The following is a 24,384-nucleotide window of genomic DNA, read 5'->3' as shown; positions in this document are numbered from 1 at the left end:
CAACGGGAGAGGCCACAACAGTGAGAGGCCCGCGTAACGCATAAAAAAAAAAAAAAAAAAAAAAAAAAAAAACCAAGCATAGGCTGGGTCTGAGATCAATCTCAGATGGCCAACTATGCCAGCTACTTCTAAGACATACCAGACCCAGACTTGTCCAGGACCCAAAATAAATCTGTCTGGATCTATCAGAACTTTTGAATTGGGACTAAAGGTAATTTAAAATAATGTTCACACCCTCTTAAAATGAATTTTTAAAGATTCTGCATGTGTATTTTCACTTAGGTGGAACTAGAACTATAAAATGGGAAGTCCCAGTAAAGGCAAGTGCAAATTCAAGTAGGGGGTCTTAGGGGCTCAGAAAGTACCCTATTTCTGAGGTTGAATCAAATACATAAAAATAACAGAAAACCAATAATTTCTTCAAAGAGAGTTACATACCAAATTGCAGGGGAATTTATTAGCACGTCTAAATCTGAAAAAGAAGATTTATTATATATTTAAAGGCTGTTTCAAGTAGGAAGCAGAAGGAAAAAATTCTAGTTGGTATCAGTTTTTATTCCAAATTGCATCAGTTCATTAAAAACAAATAATTTACAAAGGAACTAGTCTATAACTCTAATAGAAAATTAATACAAATCATAAGTATATAAATATGTTTTTTTCATTAAGTGATATTAATACAGCTGCAAGTAACAGTTAATAAATATGGCTCTCTATATATGATGTTTATAGATGAGATTATGCTTACCTTCTTGCTAACACCAATGTTTTGGAAAATGTTAAGATAATACTACCTTTACTAAAAAACATGCAGCAAAAGTAGTCTACCTAACATTCTATCATCATTTCGGTAAGCTACAGTATAATAGTAATTTATGTTCATGATTTCGTGGTATCGAAAGATCCCCCAAATGTCTTTTAGTTATCAAAGAAAGATAAAATATCATTTGATACAGTTTTTTAAAACTTTGTTATAGTTTTAATGGTGAGTTATTTTATGACCCTTTGAGTCTTGAAAATTTGGGAAATCACATATGGTATAGAAATGAATTCTCTTAATCAGAACATACAATTAACCAGAAAAAATCCATCCTCTGAGCTTGCACTCTAACAGAAAACTTATGAAAAAGGAAACGTGGCCAAGGCAAAACATTTCCTCTTTTTATAAACCTTAAACTGCGTATGTCCTTCGCAAATTATACAGGGTCCCTTGGGCCTCAGAACTTTCCACAAGCGTTTAGGTCTCTATGGCGATGCACCGGCTGCTGAAGCAGAACCCAGGTGATAAGGCAGCGGCAGGCATCGGGCGACCACGGGGAGAAGGTCTGGCTGCAGAAAACGACTTGAGCCTTTTGGACGGACCGCCCTGCCTTGCCGGGAATCTGCGGAACCCCCAGACAGGCCAGCCCTAACCCACCACCTCCCCAGGAGAGCGGGCACCGCACACCACCAGCTGGCAGCTCTGGAGGCGCAGGTGCTTCCGATGGCTGCCTGTGCCGGGGACTGGTGGCTCCCTGGGACCCCACTTCTGTTGATGTTTAAACTTTACCCTTCTGGTGCCCTCAGAGGCTATGGCTCAGGTGGAAGGAGTCCATTTTGCCCAGCCCCCTGGTCTCATGCAGCTGTTCAGCATCCCCATGCAAATTAAACTCCAGGGCGGCTGGAGAAGCCAGGGGAGGTAAGTCACCACCACAATCTCTCAGCTTTCATGGGCATCTCGCTGAACAAGTGGCTAGAAGAAGAGCGGCCATAAGGAGTTTGGAGGTTGAGTTTGTTCTTCATCCTCTGAGGGTGTCCACTTGTCATGCCTCCCAGGGGACCTTGGAGGCTTCCCCAGCAGCACTGCTATCCAGGGGTTGCATCCTTTCTTGTTGGCTTCCTCATCTAGGATGCAAGTTTTTGGAGGCTAGGGATCTTTTTAAACTCCTCTCTGGCTCCCCAGCAGTAGAACATGGCCCAGCACATAGTTGGTGCTCAACAAATGTCTGTTGGTTAAATGAAATTACTGCCAGCATTTGTCGCATTGGTGAAATCTGCTTGGGTCTTGGAGTCACAGCCTAGGTTCAAATCCAGCTCCATCACTTAAATAGCTGTATGACTGTGGGCAAGTCACTTAGCCTCTCTCTGCCCCATCCTCTTGTCTGCTGTTGGAGATATTAATGGTCTCTGCATGCCTTAGCATACTCTCTATGTACTACTTTCTATACTATTCCATTTCACATTTTAGCTGTGGTTATTAACCACCAGGCTCTACTATTTAAGGGGGAAGTGAGACAGGTTATCTTGAGGAGCAGGGGAATGCAAAGCAGAGGGGCTGTACTTCTGCCTGCCCCCAGGCGTGGGGCAGTGGGGCATTGAGAAGTGGGCACCAACATGGAGAGAAGAGCAATGCCTGAGGGTGTTTGAGGAATGAGATATTAAAACTTGCCAGCTTACTCCTGGGAGGGTACATTTCACAGCTAAGTTCACTCTATCTGGAAACCTGGATGGTTTGTTAGTGGCTCAAGTGGAGCTGGGAGCTGAGAAAGTGGAAACAATAAAGATCATAATGGTCATCACAGTGCCCACTCCCATTGTTCTTTAACTACACTCATGAGTCTTTATGTACTGGGGAGAAAGAATGCAGGAGAGTGAGAGGTAGGGGTTTGGACGGAGGTTGGGGCTGGAGGAGGAAGGAACAAACCGCAGAAAGAGATAGAGGCAAAAACATTTCTCTCCTACAAGTGAACCAATGCTTTTGTGAGAAGACAATCAAAGTGAGTCATTCTATGGCAGAAGATGAAATGACAAACATGCAAGGGAACAATTTTTAATGCCCCATTCATAACATAATTAACTAGCTAGCAGAGCAGTTGTGTTCTCCCCAAAGCAATACAGCATCCCATTTTCACTTCTGGAATGCACAGTTGGATCACCCATCTTGCCTCTTGCTGAACTACATGAACCATGTTGACTTTTCTCAACCTCCTTTGCTGTTTCAAAAGAATTTGTTAAATAATTTTGTAATTAAAAAACAGAAGGGTAAAAATAATTACCCAAATCTCTGCAACACAAACAAATTACAGGGAAATATTTATTTAACATACCCGGCGCTTAGAAATTACATACACATGTGAAATGAATGTCAGCTGAATTATCAAGCTTTCATCAACCGCATCATCCTTCTAAGGAACACTCTGCCCAAGTTACAGTGTTGGAGGAAGAGGCTGCGGGCTTCCACAGGGATCACAGATGAACATGTTCAAGCTCTTTGAAATTGAGTTTGCCTCACGCTAAGCCAGAAGGCACCTGTAGCAACTGCGGTAGTCAGGGCTGGTGGGAAAGTCAGTTCTGTCTGCAGGGGAGCAACGGGAAGGGGTGGGTAATGCCTTGACTATAATAAAATGCCTCCAGGTAACACATTGGTTAGAAGTGAAGATTATTGCTGGCAAAGAGGAATGAAAATGCTATTCACTCATCTCACTGGCTGGAGAATAAAATTAGATCACTCTTAAGCACTTTCAGGTCCTTTGATGAAAGGTGCTTGTAAATACCACAAACTTAATTACAGGACTGTTTATGAACTCAGAAAACTGGAAACAACCTAATATTCAACTGTAAGGAAATGGTTAAGGAAATTATGGTATATCCAATTCATAGAATATTATGTAGCCAACAGAAGGGTTACAAAGAATTGCTACCAACATGGGAAAGTGGTTATTATGTTAACTGAAAAATACAAGCTTAAAAAGAAATATATATATATATATCCAGTGTGATCTCATTCTATTTAAAACAATATAGACGAGGGGAATAACCCAGTGAGTGAATAATAATTCTCTCTGAGAGGTAGAACTGTAGGTGATTTTTATTCCCTTCTCTAGACTTACCCATATTTTCAAAGTTTCATAAAATGAGCATACAAAATAAGTTCATTACTGTTACAAATCCTTTGACATTTATTGATGCTTTCTTTATGGCTTAGTTTGTGGATGGGTCTCAAATATTTCATGTATGTTTGAGAAGAATATATATTCTATAGGGGACAATATTCTACCTTTATCATTTAGAAAAACCTTGTTAATTGCTTTGCTCAATTCTATTTCCTTACTGATTTGTCTGGTTGAGCTATCAGTTACTGGGGGAGTATGTAAAAATATGTCAGTCTGATAGTGGATTTTGTCTATTTCTTCCTATCATTCTGTCAGTGAGGCAATGCTATCAGGTACATATAAATTAGTATCATTATATCTTCCAGGTGAATTGAACCTTAAATCAATGTCATTACCTTCTTTACTTCTAATAATGCTTTCTAACCTTAACGTTCATATCACCTTTTCATAGACTTTGCCTAACAAATTTCAACCTTTCTGTATATCTGTGTGTTTTATTTATTTTTTTAACATCTTTATTGGAGTATAATTGCTTTACATTGTTGTGTTGTTGCTGTATAACAAACGGAATCAGCTATACATATACATATATCCCCATATCTCCTCCCTCTTGAATCTCCCTCTCACCCTCCCTATCCCACACCTCTAGGTGGTCACAAAGCACTGAGCTGATCTCCCTGTGCTATGCGGCTGCTTCCCACTGGCTATCTATTTTACATTTGGTAGTGTATATATGTCAGTGCTACTCTCTCACTTCATCTCAGCTTACCCTTCCCCCTCCCCGTGTCATCAAGTCCATTCTCTATGTCTGCGTCTTTATTCCTGTCCTGCCCTTAGGTTCTTCAGAACCATTTTTTTTTCCAGATTCCATATATATATATATGTTAGCATATGGTATTTGTTTTTCTCTTTCTGACTTCACTCTGTATGACAAATTCTAGGTCCATCCACCTCACTATAACTCAGTTTCGCTTCTTTTTATGGCTGAGTAATATTCCACTGTATATATGTGCCACATCTTCTTTATCCATTCATCTGTCGATGGACACTTAGGTTGCTTCCATGTCCTGGCTATTGGAAATAGTGCTGCAATGAACATTGTGGTACATGACTCTTTTTGAATTATGGTTTTCTCAGGGTATATGCCCAGTAGTGGGATTGCTGGGTCATATGGTAGTTCTATTCTTAGTTTTTTAAGGAACCTCCATACTGTTCTCCATAGTGGCTGCACCAATTCACATTCCCACCAACAGTGTAGGAGGCTTCCCTTTTCTCCACACCCTCTCCAGCATTTATTTTTTGTAGACTTTTTGATGATGGCCATTCTGACCAGTGTGAGGTGATACCTCACTGTAGTTTTGATCTGCATTTCTCTAATAATTAGTGATGTTGAGCATCCTTTCATGTGTTTGTTGGCAATCTGTATATATTCTTTGGAGAAATGTCTGTTTAGGTATTCTGCCCATTTTTGGATTGGGTTGTTGTTTTTTTTTTGATATTGAGCTGCATGAGCTGCTTGTATATTTTGGAGATCAATCCTTTGTCAGTTGCTTCATTTGCAGATATTTTCTCCCATTCTGAGGGTTGTTTCTTCGTCTTGTGTATGATTTCCTTAGCTGTGCAAAAGCTTTTAAGTTTCACTAGGTCCCATTTGTTTATTTTTGTTTTTATTTCCCTTTCTCTAGGAGGTGGGTCAAAAAGGATCTTGTTGTGATTTATGTCATAGAGTGTTCTGCCTGTTTTCCGCTAAGAGTTTGATGGTGTCTGGCCTTACATTTAGGTCTTTAATCCATTTTGAGTTTAGTTTTATGTATGGTGTTAAGGAGTTTTCTGATTTCATTCTTTACATGTAGCTGTCCAGTTTTCCCAGTACCACTTATTGAAGAGGCTGTCTTTTCTCCATTGTATATTTTTGCCTCCTTTATCAAAGATGAGGTGACCATATGTGCGTGGGTTTATCTCTGAGATTTCTATCCTGTTCCATTGATCTATATTTCTGTTTTTATGCCAGTACCATACTGTCTTGATTACTGTAGCTTTGTATTATAGTCTGAAGTCCAGGAGTCTGATTCTTCCAGCTCCGTTTCTCTTTCTCATCCTTGGCTATTTGGGGGTCTTTTGTGTTTCACATACAAATTGTGAAATTTTCTGTTCTAGTTCTCTGAAAAATGCCATTGGTAGTTGATAGGGGTTGTATTGAATCTGTAGATTGCTTTGGGTAGTATAGTCATTATCACAAAGTTGATTCTTCCAATCCAAGAGTATGGTATATCTCTTCATCTGTATGTGTCATCTTTCATTTCTTTCAACAGTGTCTTACAATTTTCTGCATATAGATCTTTTGTCTCCTTAAGTAGGTTTATTCCTAGGTATTTTATTCTTTTTGTTGCAGTGGTAAGTGAGAGTGTTTCCTTAATTTCTCTTTCAGATTTTTCATCATTAGTGTATAGGAATGCAAGAGATTTCTGTGCATTAATTTTGTATCCTGCTACTTTACTAAATTCATTGATTAGTCCTAGTAGTTTTCTGGTGGCATCTTTAGGATTCTCTATGTATAGTATCATGTCATCTGCAAACAGTGACAGTTTTACTTCTTCTTTTCCAATTTGGATTCCTTTTATTTCTTTTTCTTCTCTGATTGCTGTGGCTAGAACTTCCAAAACTGTGTTGAATAAGAGTGGTGAGAGTGAGCAACCTTGTCTTGTTCCTGATCTTAGTAGAAATGGTTTCAGTTTTTCACCATTGAGAACGATGTCGGCTGTGGGTTTGTCATATATGGCCTTTATTATGTTGAGGTAAGTTCCCTCTATGCCTACTTTCTGGAGGGTTTTTATCACAAATGGTTGTTAAATTTTATTGGAAGCTTTTTCTGCATCTATTGAGATGATCATATGGCTTTTCTCCTTCAGATTGTTAATATGGTTTATCACATTAATTGATTTGCATATATTGAAGAATCCTTGCATTCCTGGGATAAACCCACTTGATCATGGTGTATGATCCTTTTAATGTGTTGTTGGATTCTGTTTGCTAGTGATTTGTTGAGGATTTTTGCATCTGTGTTCATCAGTGATAAGGGCCTGTAGTTTTCTTTCTTTGTGACATCTTTGTCTGGTTTTGGTATCAGGGTGTTGGTGGCCTCGTAGAATGAGTTTGGGAGTGTTCCTCCCTCTGCTATATTTTGGAAGAGTTTGAGAAGGATAGGTGTTAGCTCTTCTCTAAATGATTGATAGTATTCGCCTGTGAAGCCATCTGGTCCTGGGCTTTTGTTTGTTGGAAGATTATTAATCACAGTTTCAATTTCAGTGCTTGTGATTGGTCTGTTTTTATTTTCTATTTCTTCCTGGTTCAGTCTCAGAAGATTGTGCTTTTCTAAGAATTTGTCCATTTCTTCCAAGTTGTCCGTTTTATTATTATATAATTGCTTGTAGTAATCTCATGATTCTTTGTATTTCTGCAGTGTCAGTTGTTACTTCTCCTTTTTCATTTCTAATTCTGTTGATTTGATTCTTCCCCCCTTTTTTCTTAATGAGTCTGGCTAATGGTTTATCAATTTTGTTTATCTTCTCAAAGACCCAGCTTTTAGTTTTATTGATCTTTGCTATTGTTTCCTTTATTTCTTTTTCATTTATTTCTGACCTGATCTTTACGATTTCTTTCCTTCTGCTAACTTTGGGGTTTTTTTTTTTGTTCTTCTGCAGTAGTTATTTCCACTATTTTATTCTCCAGGTCACTTCTCCATTCTTCTGAGTCAGTTATTCTGCTATTGATTCCTTCTAGAGAATTTTTAATGTCATTTATTGTGTTGTTCATCATTGTTTGTTTGCTCTTTAGTTCTTCTAGGCCCTTGTTAAACATTTCTTGTATTTTCTCCATTGTATTTCCAAGTTTTTGGATCATCTTTACTATCATTACTCTGAATTCTTCTGCCTATTTCCTCTTCATTTGTTTGGTCTGGTGGGTTTTTACCTTGCTCCTTCATCTGCTATATTTTTCTGTCTTCTCATTTTTTTAAACTTACTGTGTTTGGGGTCTCCTTTTCACAGGCTACAGGTTAGTAGTTCCCTTTGTTTTTGGTGTCTGCCTGCAGTGGCTACGGTTGGTTTAGTGGGTTGTGTAGGCTTTCTGGTGGAGGGGACTGGTGCATGTGTTCTGGTGGATAAGGCTGGATATTGTCTTTCTGGTGGGCAGGACCGTGTCTGGTGGTGTGTTTATTATGATTTTAGGCAGGCTCTCTGCTAATGGGTGGAGTTGTGTTCCTATCTTGCTAGTTGTTTGGCATGGGGTGTCCAGCACTGGAGCTTGCTGGTCATTGAGTGGAGCTGGGTCTTAGCATTGAGACAGAGATCTCTGGGAGAGCTGTCACTGTTTGATATTACGTGGGGCCAGGAGGTCTCTGGTGGTCCAGTGTCCTGAACTCGGCTCTCGCACCTCAGGGGCTCAGGCCTGACACCTGGCAAGAGCACCAAAACCCTGTCAGCCACACGTCCAGGTACGTGGGGAGTTTCTTGCCTTTTGGGAAGTCTGAAGTCTTCTGCCAGCATTCAGTAGGTGTTCTGTAGGCGTTGTTCCACATGTAGATGTATTTTTGATGTATTTATGGAGAGGAAGGTGATCTCCATGTCTTACTCCTCCACCATCTTGAAGATCCTCCCCATCTGTGTGTTTTAGATGTAAAACATATATTTAAATACAGTCGGACAGTCTTTATCTTTTAACTGGATCATTTGATCCATTTAGATTTATTGTAATTACAGGTGTACTTAGATTTATTTTGTCATGTTTTTGTGCTTTCTGTCTGTCCTGTCTTTTCCATGAGTTTTTCTTTTTCCCCTTTTCCCTTGCTTTCTTTTGGATTGATTTTTTCCCCCTTTCATTCTTTCTCTCTCTACTGGTTTGGAAGTTATATCACCTATTTGTACTCTTTTAGTGGATACTCCAACAATTTTAGCATGCAGACTTGAACTTATCAAAGTGAAATCAATATCTTTATCATCTCCTCAAAAAATATTAGTAATTTAGAACACAGTAACACTGTCACCTCCTATAAGGTATGTGCTCTTATAATGTATTTGTCTTTTCTTTTAACCCCACAAGATGACATCATCACCATCACCATTTTAATTAAAAAATTTAAATATTTAACTATTGAAGTTTTATTACTATTTTTATTTTGTAAGGTTTGTATCTTTACTTACCTATTTACTCCTGTAATTGCTCCTCATTTTTGACTAAATCTCAGCTCTTCTACCTGGATTGCTCTCCCTCTGCCTGCAGTAAATAATTGACCTTTTTCTTTAGTGAAGGTCTGTTGATGGCAAACTCAGCTTTGTGTGTGTCTGAAATGCCTTTATTTCATACTTATTCTTGAGAGACTTTTGCTGAGTATAGAGTTCTGTTTTCTCTCAGCATATTGACAATATTCCTGTCTTCTGGCTTCTTTTCTTGTTACAGAGAAGTAAGGTTTCAGCCTAATTGTCATTCCTTTGAAGTTAATCTGTCTTTTTCTCTGGCTGCTTTTAAGAATTTCTCTTGTCTTGGTGTCTGTGCAATATCTCTGTGATGTATATAGGTGTGGGTTTCATTTTATTTTATCCCACTTGGCTTCTGGAATCTGTGGACTGGGTCTTCAGCAATTCTGTAATTTTATTGTTTTTTAAAAAATATTGCTTGGCTTTCTTCTCTTCTTTTTCTGGAATTCTGAACAGACTTTATGTTAGAACCTTTCTATCTATCTTCCACGCTTCTTAACCTTTCTTCAATATTTTCCATTAAAGAAATCTCTATATTATACTTTAGATAAAGTATATTTAGCAATATATTTTATTTATTTTGCAGGTCCATCTATTTACTAATTATCTTTTCAGATTCTAATCCAACTGTTAAATCCATCCATTGATTTTTTTATTGAGGTATAATTGATTTACAATGTTTTAGGTGTACAGCAAAGTGATTCACATATATATATAATATATATTATATGTATATATTCTTTTTCAAATTCTTTTCCATTATAAGTTATTACAAGATATTGAATATAGTTCTGGGCTCTACAGTAGGTCCTTGTCATCCATTGAGCTTTTTATGTCAATTATTTCATTTTTTCATATCTAGAAATTCTATTTGGTTCTTTTTAATATTGGCTTGGTCATGTTTTAGAGTCTTTTGCTCGTTCTGATATCCAATCCCTCCTTTATTTCTTCAAGCATATTGTAGATATATTTTTATATGTTGTCCAATATCTGAAGTATTTTTTTGGATCTGATTCTGTTGCTTTTTCTCACTCCAAGGTCCTTATTGTGTGCTTTATGACTTTAGAATGAGAGTACATACTCCTTGAAACTTTATAGGATTCCTTCGAGACCTAGGTTGAAGGTGATCTCCTCCAGAGAATTTATATCTTTGCTTCTGCCAGCTGCCAGAAGGCACTAACTACTTGAGATAAGATTAAGTGAAATTCTTAGCTTGAGGGTTTTAGATTTCCCAGGTAGTGTGAATTCTGGCTATAAACTCTCTTAAGTATCACCTTAAGGTTATGAAATCTCAGGGGAGATTATAGTTTTCCTCCTGTACTCAGTGTCAGGTTAGAGTAAGGTATTTTCCTTGCAGTCTCCTAGGGAGTTGTGTGTGGGAGGTGGCTACTTCCATTTCAGCCTTACACTGAGTACAAGGTCTTATGGGTCCCAGCTCTCGTGGAGAGCATTACCTCCCACACCTTGGATAGGCCCTGGGCATTGTCTCCTGTCCCTATGTCTCTCCCCACCCCCAAACTGTGAGACTGAAGCTCAAGGTCACCAAGTTCTGCAAATGTCCTCAAGGTTAAAATTTACTCCAGTCTACTTTCCCTTCTGGGTTCCTACTTTCACATAGTTTTTGTCCTTTGAGTATTTCAAACTCTTTTTTTAAGTTTCGACCAGAATTTTTATGTTTACAGTTAAAGTGGGTATCTAGTCCATTTTGCTGGAGAAATAGAAGACTATTATTATTACAATAATAAAAACATAGCTGTGTGGGCTTCCCTGGTGGTGCAGTGGTTAAGAATCCGCCTGCCAATACAGGGGACATGCGTTCGATCCCTGGTCTGGGAAGATCCCACATGCTGCGGAGCAGCTAAGCCCGTGCGCCACAACTACTGAGCCTGCGCTCTAGAGCCCGCCAGCCACAACTACTGAGCCTGCGCACTACAACTACTGAAGTCTGTGTGCCTAGAGCCTGTGCTCTGCAGCAATGAGAAGCCTGCACACCGCAACGAAGAGTAGCCCCCCCGCCCCCGCAATTAGAGAAAGCCCACACGCAGCAACAAAGACCCAACACAGCCAAAAATAAAATAAAAATAAATTTTAAAACTATATAGCTGTGTATTCATTTTTAGCAATTATTTTGTATTATCTTTCCCTCCAAACATGAAATAACTTCTTCACAAGAGGTCTCTGAGGTTGTCAACTCTTCATGAAGCCTTGAAACAAAGTGGACAGAAATATTAGAAAGATAAAACATAGTCTATTATACTACCAGGTCTGTCTTATTCCTAAATGAGATCAGAATTAAGTTATGTCAGTTATAACTGGGTATGTTAAATCATACAGTTATAACTGGGTATGTTAAATCAATATGTCAGAAATGGCAAAGAGGCCTCATAATAACCCTCTTTGTGCATGGATTTGATGGATATCTGATGATAAACCTCCGGATACTTTACAGTGCAAAGCAACTAAAAGCCCAGTTTCAGAACATGAGGGAAATGCTGGGTGTTGGGTATTGGGAACCTACAAAATATCCAAACCTTCCTTTAGGGCTAAAACTCTTAATCAAGCTATCATATTTGTTGAGAAACTATAAAATATACTGGCTTAACTTTCGTTACATTTTTTTTTTTTTGCCTTCCCATTCTCTGAGGGTGGGATGATAGAAGGTAAAATATCAAAGGAAACTAAAAATCCCCAAACCAGGTCCTTGATTCCCAGAGTAGTATAACGACACTGTTACCATCTCCTGAGAGCAGTGCTTCCCAGACCAGGCTCCTGGAATACCCTGGATCGCCCGACATTCCCTTCGGTCTCTTTGGACTCGAAGATACTGCTAGGGAGAAAGGGAATTAGGGAGAGAAAGGGGGAAGGATGGAAGATAAACTATAAAATATGCTTTTGGAGGAAAACGATTCCCTTGACAGGGTTTTTGCTCACCTTCAGAATTTGGTAAGCTTTTTACACAGCTTGATGGACGCTGAATTTTTACCCTGCATTTGTTTGGCTTAAGATTTCGTTAAGCTTCTTAAAATAGAAGTACCTCCAGGACATAAATGCCTGCTGAACAGGGAATAGCAAATCAGTGACAGTGACCACAGGAAGTTGTGGGACTGTTGCAGATTGGAGAAGACACCCCTGTCCACAGGGGCAGCCTCTACTCGACTTGGCCAGCTGTTCATAGGCAGGAATGTGGACCTTGTGATGTTTGTTCAAAAGTAGAAATCAGGGCTTCCCTGGTGGCGCAGTGGTTAAGAATCCTCCTGCCAATGCAGGTTCAAGCCCTGGTCCGGGAAGATCCCACATGCTGCAGAGCAACTAAGCCCGTGCGCCACAACTACGGAGCCTGCGCTCTAGAGCCCGTGAGCCACAACTACTGAGCCCGCGCGCTTAGAGCCCGTGCTCTGCATCAAGAGAAGCCACCGCAATGAGAAGCCCGCTCACCGCAACGAACAGTAGCCCCCGCTCGCCGCATCTAGACTGCGTGCAGCAATGAAGACCAAATGCAGCCAAAAATAAATATATTTTAAAAAAAGTAGAAATCAGCATCTTTGTGAGAAATTTCATGATTTTTAAAGTGTTAGCAACGAATCCCACATTAAAAAAAAAACCCAAAACACACACACACAGAAAAGGCCAAACAGAACACATCTGTGGGCTGGATACTGTCCATGGGTCACCAGTTGGCAACCTTTGTTTTGGACTTTGATCCCTGGATGCCCCCTTGTGAAAGAATTTATCACCTCCTTTCCTAGAGCAGAACAGAGAGAGGGAGAGAAGAGGCGTAGGGCCACTTGTGTGGAGCTGTATGAGGACAGAGGAGAGGTGGGCGAGGGAGACGCCTGCAGCGAGGCCCTCACTGTTCTGAACGGACTGGGCCCTGGGCCAGAAAGCCATGTGGTGGATGTGCTGCCTTCTCAACAGCTGGATATGAAAGAACAAGTCAGATCCTACTTCAGGATGCTATTAATTCCAAATGTGAGCTTGCGGAGTCATTCTTTCCATATGGAATTCATAAAAGAATGTAAAAAACATTTTCAGGGGAAATATGCAATTTCCCTGGAAGATAAGTAAGTTTATAACACTATTTACATAAAATGAATGAAAGCTACTTATAGGTAATTCTTTCCTAGTCATTGATTAAACAGATCTCTAAAGACTTAACACAGGCAACATTCCTTAGTTTTGTTACATGAAAAAAAATTTTCTAACACATCATTTTAGCTTGTTTAGATGGACTTTTAACCACGCTCTGAATATAAGATCTCATTGTGTTGCATCAAGCCTGCTTACAACCCTCAGGTGGGCGGCAAATGGTATAATCCCTCCATCCCCCATGGGTTGCTAAATGTTCCCACTTTTTTTTTTAACATTTGTCAAAAAACACTTTATGACTGAAATATGACAAATGGCACATATTTAAAGTGTGCCATTTGGTAAGTTTTGACATGTGTATACCAGTGAAACCATCACACAATCAAGATAAAAAACATATCCATCACCTACTACCATGAAAGTTTCCTTGTGTCCTTTTGCATCTTCCTCCAACCCCCAGGTAACCGCTAATCTGCTTTCTGTCACTAAAGATAAGTTTGCAGTTTCTAGAATTTTGTAGGAATGGAATAATACAGCATGGCCTCTTTTGTTTGGCTTTTTTCACTCAGCATAATTATTTTGAGGTTCATCATGAGTACTGTGTTTATCAGTTCTCTTGCTGAGTATTATTCCATTGTGTGAATGTAAGAGTTTATACTTGTTGATAAAAATTTGGGTTGTTTTCAGTTTTGGGCTCCTTACAAATGGGGTGCCATGAACGTCGGTGTACAAGTCTTTGTATGATCATATGCTTTCATTTTGCTTGGTAAATAAATATGTAGGAATGGAACACCTGGGTCATATGGTCCCATATATGTTTAACTTTTTTAGGAAATACCAACTGTTTTCCAAGGTGGTTATACTGTTTTATATGCCTATCAGTAGTGTAGGAGAGTTCCAGTTCCTTCACATCATCTCTAACACTTGGTATTGTCTGTCTTTTTGGTTAAACCCATTCTAGTGGGGGTGAGGTGGTATCTCTGTGTGGTTTTAATGTACAAGTTACTAATGAGCATCTTTTTATGTGCTCATTTGCTCTTTATATAACTTCTTTGAAGTGGCTGTTGAAATCGTTAACTGGATTGTGTGGCATTACTGAGTTTGAGAGTTTTTTATGTGTTCTGGATTCAAGTCCTTTATCAGATAAATGATTTCCCAGTATTTTCTTCCAGTCTGGGCTTGATTTTCATTCTTTTAACAGTGTCTTTTGAAGAGCAGAAATTTAAAATTTTGATGAAGTCCAATTTACCAGTTTGTTTTCTTTCAGATTGTGCTTGTGTGTTGTATCTAAGAAATATTTGCCTACACCAAGATCATAAAGGATTTGGTTTATGTTTTCTTCTAGAAATGTTAGAATTTAAACTTAGGCTTTTAAAAACAAATAGTTTATTTGTTTAATTTTTAAAATTGAAGTATAATTGACCTACAACACTATGCTAGTTCCAGGTGTACAACATAGTGATTCAATATTTCTATATTCCACAGAATAATCACCACTGTTCCCAGTTCTTTATGAGCTTACTGAAATATCTCCTTCCCTCTTCCCACAAAGGACAGCCTTTTCTACCTTGGGGAGGAAGAGAAACATAGACTACAATGACAGAGAACCGCCAGATGTGCACAGGAAGCTGCCATCCAGTGCTGCAGAGGACTGAGCCATGCTGCTAGGGTTTGCAATGATAGGCTTCTCTGTCCTAATGTTCTTCTTGCTTGGAATAACCATCCTAAAGCCCTTCATGCTCAGGTAAGAAACAGAGAGAGGAGACCTAGAATTTCCAGTTCAAATCAGGTGCAAGCACAGTGGTAGAGGAGGGGAGGGGAGGCTGGCTTTGGTTTCTCCAGAATCCCTGTTCCTCTCTCAGTGCTGGGAGGCAACTGGGTGTGGAGGAAGAGGTAGTAAGAAAGTGGAAGATACTTCTTTGCCACTCCCCTCCTCCAATCTCAAAATTCTTTCAACAATGGTCCACATATTAGATATTTCTGTAGGTAGTAAAGTCTTTCTTTAACATGTAGATCCCAGGGAAGGGGATGAGCGTGAGCTTTTGCATGAGCATAACAAAAGTTTTTTGAGTCTGAGTTTTTTGAGTTTGCTAATAGCTACCTGGCACATAGTAGTTGCTCAATAAATATTAGTTTTCTTCCTTTTAAGTAGTTTCCTTAGTAAATACATGTAATAAGTTACCATTTATTAAATATATATGTCAAATATATATTATATTTTATCCTATTTAAACCTATAGCAAGTCCATGATGGAAGTATTATTTTGTTACTTAACTTTCATTTTATGAATGAGAAAGCTGAGGCTCAGAAAGGCCAAGTAGAATACCCAAGGTCATATAGCCAGTAAAGAATCTGCCTATTCATTCTGATATAAGACTCTTTGCCTCCTGATACTTAACTGAAGTTTGCTGCAGTGAGGAGGATGGGAGTGTTGATTAGGGTTGTAGAGGAGCTGTTTCATTTTGGAGACAGGATCACACAACATGGGGTACTTTGGAGGAGGGTGGCACTGGGTAAGGGGTAAGCAAGGTATACCTCCCCTTTGGCTAGCCGAAGAGCAACAGAAGGCCCAGGGGGTAGGGGAAGAGGGAGGCCTAGGAGTTCAGTGAAGAAAAAGGTCATAGGAAAGGAACTGTATGGCCTGCTTTTGTTATTCTGATATCAGATTCATCTCCCACCATTCCTGAGTTACCATTGTTAGGGCAATAATATGGAGGTTATCCTCCACTATAGCACACAGTGCCACCATTGGAAGGATTCCAGGGGAATTGTCTCTCTGATATTAGCAGCAGGAGAATCTGTTCTGCTCCTGATCAACCAGTTTGCTTTTATTCAGTGGACACCAGGAATCTTTTATCTGGTTGTGTTTCCTTCATTACTTTGGCTGCTAGGAAGCTCAGAGCCAAATTTGTGGCCCAGCTTTTATAACTATAGGGGATCTTATGGTCTGGAGGCTACATGTTTGTACCTTACTCTTGCCTTCATTCTAGCTTTCTACCTTCCTTTTCCTGTTACTCCATTTTCCATCTATATATCTGTATCTGCATTACATACATCTACATAAGTTCAATAAATGTGTGTGTGCATGTGTGTGCAGGTCAGATTATTTTTTTTAAATGTGATATATTTGGGAGATGGTTTGAAGTTACCTTCTGTAAGCTAGTACCAAACTGTTACTCATATTTAAAACTTACTTTTCTAAGCATTTCTGGAAATAGTTTGCTGGAAGTAATTAAGGAAATGTTTAAGAGTGGTGAGTTCTCATCTCTCTTGCCTTGTGATCTTGTGCCACCAGAGAATAGTTTTGCTTCATAAAAGATGAAGGTTTTGCTTCGTAACAGTTGAGAGGCTTGGGTAGCTCATACCTATCCCCACTCCCTTATGCCCTCATTTCTCAATCAAACGATGGAACTTGTCTATTTGTAGACAAATAGACACACAATACTATTGAAAGAACATGCTGAATGTTTCAGCCTTGAATACATTCCTGGTTCTACCTGAAAGCCTCTGGTCTGGCCCTTGTACATAGGAAAGAATATCCCACTTTCTATATTGGAGCTTCCTGAAATCTTCAAGGAAGGTTCAAATCAAACTCTGTTTGGTACTTGGTTAGGATTTAGAGAGTTTTAACTTCTAACACAGAAAGGCAGACAACTCTAAATACTTTAAGATGCCTGGTCTAAATAAGTAGAGAAATTAATTTTGTGAAAATCAGGCCAGTGCTAAACCTGTGAAGGAACCTTATTTTCCATTTTTGCATTTTCACTTGCCCAGTATTTTATTCCTCTAAGGCCATATCTAGTGATTTTTTTTTTATGCCCTGGGCCTTAGATCATATTAAAATGCAGTGTGTCTCAGTTTGTTATGTTAATAAAGAAAAATGATTACATACAGTCCAAGATCTTAATGAGAGTGCAGTCTGAACCTAGCTAAACAATGCTTTTCAAACATTCTGGCTTTAGAATTTGCTAATCTAACTTCTTGTGTTTAAGGCACAGGGAAATAAACACAAAGACTCACCTAGATGTGAGTGTGAGGATACATGAGGAGGTGGACCTGTGCATTCAATCGGAGCCTTTCCTCTCTCGTTTACTTTATCTTGGACCTGTTCTCTAATTATTTTATACACAAGTGTCCTTTCTCTTCAACACCACCGCAAAGTCTTCATGGGCAGGAATTTTGTCTGCCCCGTCTCATTGCACCTGTGACATTCTGTATATGCAGTGCATGTGTAAATTCTCAAGGAATGTTTTCCAAGTAAAATTCAATTCAGTACAACACGTATTGAGCTTCTACTGTGTGAGAGGCATTGTGCTTTATGCTTTGAGGAACACAAAGACGAATAGGATATAGTTCTTGACCTTAAGGAAATTACTAATAGTAAAAACATGGCAAGTTTTCTAATGAGAGATTCCTCATATGATTTGCATTTGCCTCTTTGGAAGTAGAGTGGAATTGTACCTTGTTACCACAACTTTCGGAGGCTATGTTGTCTAAGAGCCCTGTGGTTGGACTTCTTCCAAAGGCACGTTTTCACCAGGACAAGCCAGTGGGTGCATCTTGAGATGATGAGGCAGGAGAGATAAGATTTCTGAGTGTGAATCTTTGTGGTTACGGTATTTAGGATAATATTGCACAAAGTGTGGTTCTCCAAATACCTGCAACTTAAATACTATTAAATATACAGATGCATGGGTCTCAACTTGGATCAACTGAACCCGAATCCTGGGAGTGAAGTCATAGAACCCACGTTTTAACAAATTCTTCATTCTAAGAAACCCACTCAGGTGATTCTGAAGTTTGAAAACCATTGATCTATAGTGAGAAATACACAAGGAGGGTCATAATTGAGATGGAACTTGGCACTTTGCTGCTGTTTGTCCCATTGCAAGCTTCTCCATGCTCCCAAATCATTAGATGCCTTCTGTAATCATCCTACATTGCTTTGAAATAGATGCCTTGGGTTACCACATTAGAAATATAGGACTAAATTTTCTAGGGGTGAAAATCATTTATTTTTTTCCAAATTGAAGCACTCAAGAGAGAAGAATCTAACTGCACTATCATCCACACGCACATCTTGGATGACTGGATGGACTGTCTTTCACCTGTGGTGTGGACTGCCGATGTCAGGGCAAGTACCCGTGTCTGCAGGTGTTTGTGAAGCTCACCCATTCAGGTCAGAAAGTGCTCCTACATTATAATGAAGAGGCTGTCCAGATAAATTCCAAGGTAGTGTAAAGTTCATGTAATGAAACAGTTCTAATTACAGCAACTTTTCCATGGCAGACTGTCCCTAGCAAGGTGCAGTAGCCAACTCTAGATAAATCTGTTTTCTTCCAGTGAACATTGGGACAATGACCCAATAAGGATAAATGAAGCTAAAAGCATTCTTGGAGGAAAAATGGGGTATATAGAAAAGAGAGGTCATATTGGTGTCTAGAATTTAAAGACTGGGCCAATGAACAGAATTATTCATCATTCTTATTTTTGGCAGTCTTATTTTTAGAGGTCCCATTTCCCATCATATCGAAAACATTAAAATGTACTTACAGTCCACCTTAAATCAAACAATTTTTCTTATCAAAGAAATTTAAAGATTATCCTTTAAAGGATACTGAACAGGTTCATATGATTTAAAGGGAACATTTTCACATAACTATAAAAGTTGAGCTGTATTAGATTAGTTGACATTTTACACTTTGTTGTGTTTACTTAAGCACTAATTTCAATCTGATGAGTTTGGTTTTGTATTTTGGATGCAGTAATCTTTAAGGTCTGAAACAGTTTTGTGGGCCCTTGGCACAGTGTCGTGAGTGCTTGGTGGATATGATGATAAACCTCAATGTCTTTATTCCCACATCCTGTTTAGCGCTCAGAAATGGCCATTTCAATATTTGCCCTCCTGGCAACCCTTCCCCATGAGCTATGTAATAGGTTTCATCACCTTCTGAGATTAAAACTCCTCATAGCTTCAGTCTGAAGCGATTTCAGAATTAAAGCTTTTGTTTAAGTGCTTGTTTTCAGAGACAGTGCCCTCACCTTTCTTCCTCCTCCATATTCCTAGTGCTTCTATACACCTAAGTGCTACTGGGATAGAAATGATTTGCTCTACAGTGCTCTGAACATAAAGGAATTCTTTGATCACAAAATGGGACCCCCTTTTCATGCTTCCGCACTCCAGACAGCCGATCCGAAGACGTCATTCTCATAAAAAATATGACCAAATGGTTATCTTCCACCGTTTATTTTGGCCTTCATGACTGATAGATGGCGCCCTGATAGTTGGCATGGTGAGATTAACACAATACCTGTCCCTCTTATGTGAAAAATATAGCACTGCACTCCGAGACGAGGTAAGTACAAAGTTCCTTACATGGCACAGCATCAGTTCAAACTGTGGAGTGTTGGGAGGAGCAAAGGAAGGAGCAGAGAAATCTTAAGATGGTGGCCAAAGTCCGGGCCTTCAGATACCTGCAATTTCTGCACTTGAGGACCGAATTATGCCTGCTTGCAAACTAACCGCATAGAAGCAAGGTATAACATTTCATGTGGGAAAGAAAAATCTCATTAGGTATTTATTTATTCTATAAATACATATAAATTCACCATCTTTTTTTACTCCAAATCTCTCCACATCAGCCGGGAAGCAATTTTTGTTTCCACAGGGCAAAATGAGCTCACAGTCATTGTGCTTCATCTAATATCAGCTCTAGCTAGAACTTGTCATTGTGGAAATAAATGAGGAGGGTTTCTAAGCTATTGAGCACTGAACAGCCAGTCTAGTTCTATGCAACATAGTTCACATTAAAACATTTCTCAAGTCTTAGTGAAGAGCAGTTCATTCACTATAGAAGATAATAATCTGATAATTTCAGAAAATGTGGACCTACTGTTTTACCTCACCATCCATGAGAAAGGAGGAAAGCCGCTGCCTAGGAAGTTCACTAAGCTTAGCCGTATTTGTACTTAACCTTGCCGTGTACCATGTGATTTTTCTTTGAGCGACAAGTTTTTCTAATTATGCTTTCCATAAGCGCATTTTGTTCTTTGTGTACATTCTGGAGGGAGTGAGAGATAGCTAGAAATGTGTTATGAAGTAGGGAGAAGCTGTACTGGATGGAATTTAACATTCATCTCAGGTAATCCGCATCATAGAAAAGTCCCACATGGATAGTCAACAATTGTCCGTACTTTAATTAATGAATCAACCATGGTTATTAAATACTGCCACAAGACTCTCCGAACAAGTGCTTTCCAGGTTAAGGTGAATATGAGTTGAAAACAGAGTTCGTTTTGAAACCAGTGTTCCTCAAAGTAGCTTTACAATTTTACTAAAAAAATTGTACATCATGGACAATAGAAAGAATGACTTTTGAAACAACTTTTATACGTAGATATAATCAAAACAGAAACTTTGACTCTAAGCCAATTTAATTCTTTTTAGCAAATAAGTGCAAGTCACACATTATTAAATAAAATGAATAACCGAGCACTATTGACTTCACCAGCAGTGAACAATTTTGGTGTTTTCTCCTCTTTCTAGTGTGGAATAATGGCGAGAACATGTATCTCAAAGTACAATTTTTTTGAATTTGTAGGCCATAATTACAACTTTTCAGATATGTATCCTTGGGCAATTCAGCTGAACTGTTTGAGCCACTCTTATCTATAAAATGGGGATGATCTCTTCTTTCATGAGGTTATTTTTAGGGAAGAAACAAGGAAGAGTATGTAAAACACCTAGCTTAGTTTCTGGTACGTAGCAGAGGTGCTCAAAAATGTTTGTTAGTAGATAACAAAACTTTTGCTAAGTTTCAGTTTTCAGTCAGCCTTATCCCTCTTCTGGGTATATACCCAAAGGAAATGAAATCAGGATCTCCAAGAAATATCTGCATTCCCATGTTCACTGCAGCTCTATTCACAAGAGCCAAGATATGGAAACAACCTAAGTGTCCATCAACAGATGAATAAATTGTGATATATATATATATATGTATATATGTGTGTGTGTGTGTGTGTGTGTGTGTGTGTATAAATACATGCAATGGAATATTTTTCAGCCTTAAAAAAAAGGAGATCCTGCCATTTGCAACAACATGGATGAACCTGGAGGGCTTGTGCTAAGTAAAATAATTCAGACACAGAAAAGAAAAAACTGCATTTCACTTATATGTAGAATCTAAAAAAGTCAAATACATAGAAAGCAGAGAGCAGAATGCTGGTTACCAGGGGCGGGGAGGTGGGGGAAATTGGGGAGATGTTGGTTAAAGGGTACAAACTTTGTTATAAGATGAATAAATCTCGAGATCTAATGTACAGCATGATGACTATAGTTAATAATACTGTATCGAATACTGGAAATTTGCTAAGAGAATAGAGTTTAGGTGCTCTCATCACGCACACACACAAAAGGTAACTATGTGAGGAGATGATACGTTAATTGGCTTGACTGTAGCAATCATTTCACTATGTATATCAAGTCCTCATATTGTAAACCTTAAGTATACACAATTCTTATTAAAAATAAATTCAAGCGGTCTTGGTACCTTTTGTTGGACAGCTGGGTATAGGGGCTGGGGTAGGGAGCTGCAGGAAAGGATTCCTCCCCACCTTCTCTTGGCTAAATATCATATGCATTTAAGGTCCAGAACATGATGTTTAAAAGGTCATAATAAATTATTTTGTATGCCAAAGACTTCCCCATAATAAAATATATGTATGCATACACACTTTAAATCATTCTGCAAATTGAGATTCTCTAGATTTCTTAAATTAAGGGCACATATCTATTCCATTTCTTAGTAAGTTTGACACCCATCTATCAATATGCAGTTCTTTGGATTTTTCTTCTAACAAATTCAAAACAGTCTGAAACCTGAAGTGCATGAAAGTGTGAAACCTAAAGTGTTTCAAATACTATAATTTTCCATTTATTTAGTGGCTACTTGGTCCATCTCAGGAGAGACATTATGCTTGAAGAACAAAGTCAGTTTACAACAATGTTAACTCAAAGTCACTCTAACCATTTGGAAAATAAACAAAATTTTAGCAATTATTTGCTGTGAATTGCTTAGAAGTACTAAATATCAATGCCCATGTGAATTACTGGTCCAAGAAAAGCCCAGACTTACCTTTTGCAAGGTTTATGATAGCTGAATGCAAAACCAGTTTGCTTCTAGCTGAACTTCACTTTTAGGTTCTAGTCATCAACTGACTTTGGAAAAAGTCTGTCCACACATAGAAACACATTCATACATGTATGTGTACACATATATTTCTGCTTAAAATACAAGCACATAATTCTTCATGCTTAAAGGAAGTTAATATTTAAACAGGTATTTCTCTAATATTCATCACTTTACTGGGACAGAAAAATTGGCTTTTAAGGCATAATAGTTTCAGGTTTTTAGTCAACTATACTTAGTCATTATTGACAAGAACTCAAATTCAGCTAAATTTTGATTATTAGCAACACTGGTGTGCTGTTAAGTATTAAAAAGAAATGGCAAAATATAATTATCACAGTTTTTTGTTTAACATATAGTACACTAAGGATTGTTTGGACACAAGTCAAAGTAATATTTTTTTTAATAAACAGCGTGACGTTACAGACTGCAAAGTTAAAGTAAAGCAGACATTGACAGTTTCTGATGAGCATAAACAGTAAGTGCAGTCACAGGCCAAACTTCTTGCCAGGAACAGCAAGACTGGGGAGAGGTCTTAAATTTAGTGACACTGTATTATTCTATATTCTCAGTACAATAACACATGCACTTGCTGTGTCAAATACTTTTTGGGCCATCATTAAAAGAACATTTAAAAACATTTTCCTCCTAACTAATGCAGTATACCACAGGACTCCAACTCATTGAATGACAAAATATAGTGAAATAGATTTGCTACGATAAATCGGGCTAAAGAGGGTGATGGGAACTCCTTTTTGAAGCTTCCAAAGTCAACAGTTGATGTATCAGTATTCTAATTTTGGTAGTGCCGCACTCCCAAGATGTTATGTTCTAAAAGCATACATTCCTTTAGATTTTATTCAATCCAATAAAGTCTGAGGACTGAGTCACATTGAAACCATTAACTGCATTAGAAACTTTGGTTCCATAGCCAAAAACATTTCTACAAATCAGATGAAGGCCAAGCTGTCCAGTACTCTTAGGAACATAAATCTGATAAGAGGATTTTTCTTATGAAATCAGTGGATAGTGACCACATTTGGAAATTTATACTAGAATTAAGGAGTTTAGTCTTATTAAAGATATTCTGAGAAAATAATAAAACAGTGAAGGTTTTCTGCCTCCTTGCTATCCTAGAAGGATTAACAAAAGGATCACCTAAAAGTATACATGGCTCTTAGCATAACCACAAAATTATTGTAGTGAGAGATTAAATAATGTTTTAGATAGATTCATAAACTTAATTTAATGCTTACAAAATGCATTACACTCCCCATACTTACCAACATGAGGACTGGAGTCTACTGTTGGTGTGAAAATCAGCTACCAAACTACACTAATATGTACAGTGGACTGATTTTACTTTTTTCTTCCCTGCTAAAACTCTTAAATGTAGTTGTGTAAAAATTAAGTCGTAAGATTTTCTTATGGCTCGTATCTATCACTTTATGCTAACTAGCATGGCTGAAATATGAACATATCTAAAACCAAGCAAAAGGAATGGCGCTGCATTGATAAAAAGTGCAAAACCTTACTCAAGTGGAGTACTTGAAGGAAATAAGCTTGTTTAAAAACTAACATCCCAACTTGGGAAACTCCTAATCAATTTTAAACTCTTCTGAATTTTAGAACCTTGATGTTTACACCTTTTATAAAGAATACCTCTTGACTAGGGCTAGCAAGCACTGCGTATACAAATAGAAATGTCTGCAAATATACACACACCAATTTCACAAATAATAAAGAAAACAAAACTAATTTCAAATGCCGAATTCAAGAAGCCAGTACCATGAACCTCCTGGCACTACTGCCTTTTCCTAATGGTTGGAGCAAAGATTAAATTTTAACACAAATTTTTTCTTAATGTCTCCAATGCCATTAAAAACAAGGCATGCCAACTCTGACTTTATAAATCTAAAATACAGTGCCCTGCAAATTTCTGTCGTATCAGAGCCGGAAGTACTGAATTATTGACTCATCTATTT

General features: G+C 38.3%; 1 protein-coding gene across 1 annotated transcript; it reads left to right on the top strand.

Annotated features, from left to right (window-relative positions):
- The first annotated feature begins 1,253 nt into the window (after positions 1 to 1,253).
- KCNMB3 (potassium calcium-activated channel subfamily M regulatory beta subunit 3) lies at positions 1,254 to 22,881 on the top strand. The gene is given in 8 exon segments (XM_065875822.1): positions 1,254 to 1,401; positions 1,567 to 1,678; positions 12,871 to 13,057; positions 14,713 to 14,954; positions 16,415 to 16,464; positions 18,245 to 18,310; positions 18,313 to 18,443; positions 22,813 to 22,881. Coding segments are annotated over 8 exon segments (1,005 nt in total).
- Positions 22,882 to 24,384: the final 1,503 nt, after the last annotated feature.

Source organism: Phocoena phocoena, chromosome 4 (genome assembly GCF_963924675.1).
Source record: "Phocoena phocoena chromosome 4, mPhoPho1.1, whole genome shotgun sequence".
NCBI classification, from domain to species: Eukaryota; Metazoa; Chordata; class Mammalia; order Artiodactyla; family Phocoenidae; genus Phocoena; species Phocoena phocoena.
The sequence above is the reverse complement of the archived record's forward strand: the minus strand, read 5'-3'. Positions and strand labels throughout refer to the sequence as shown.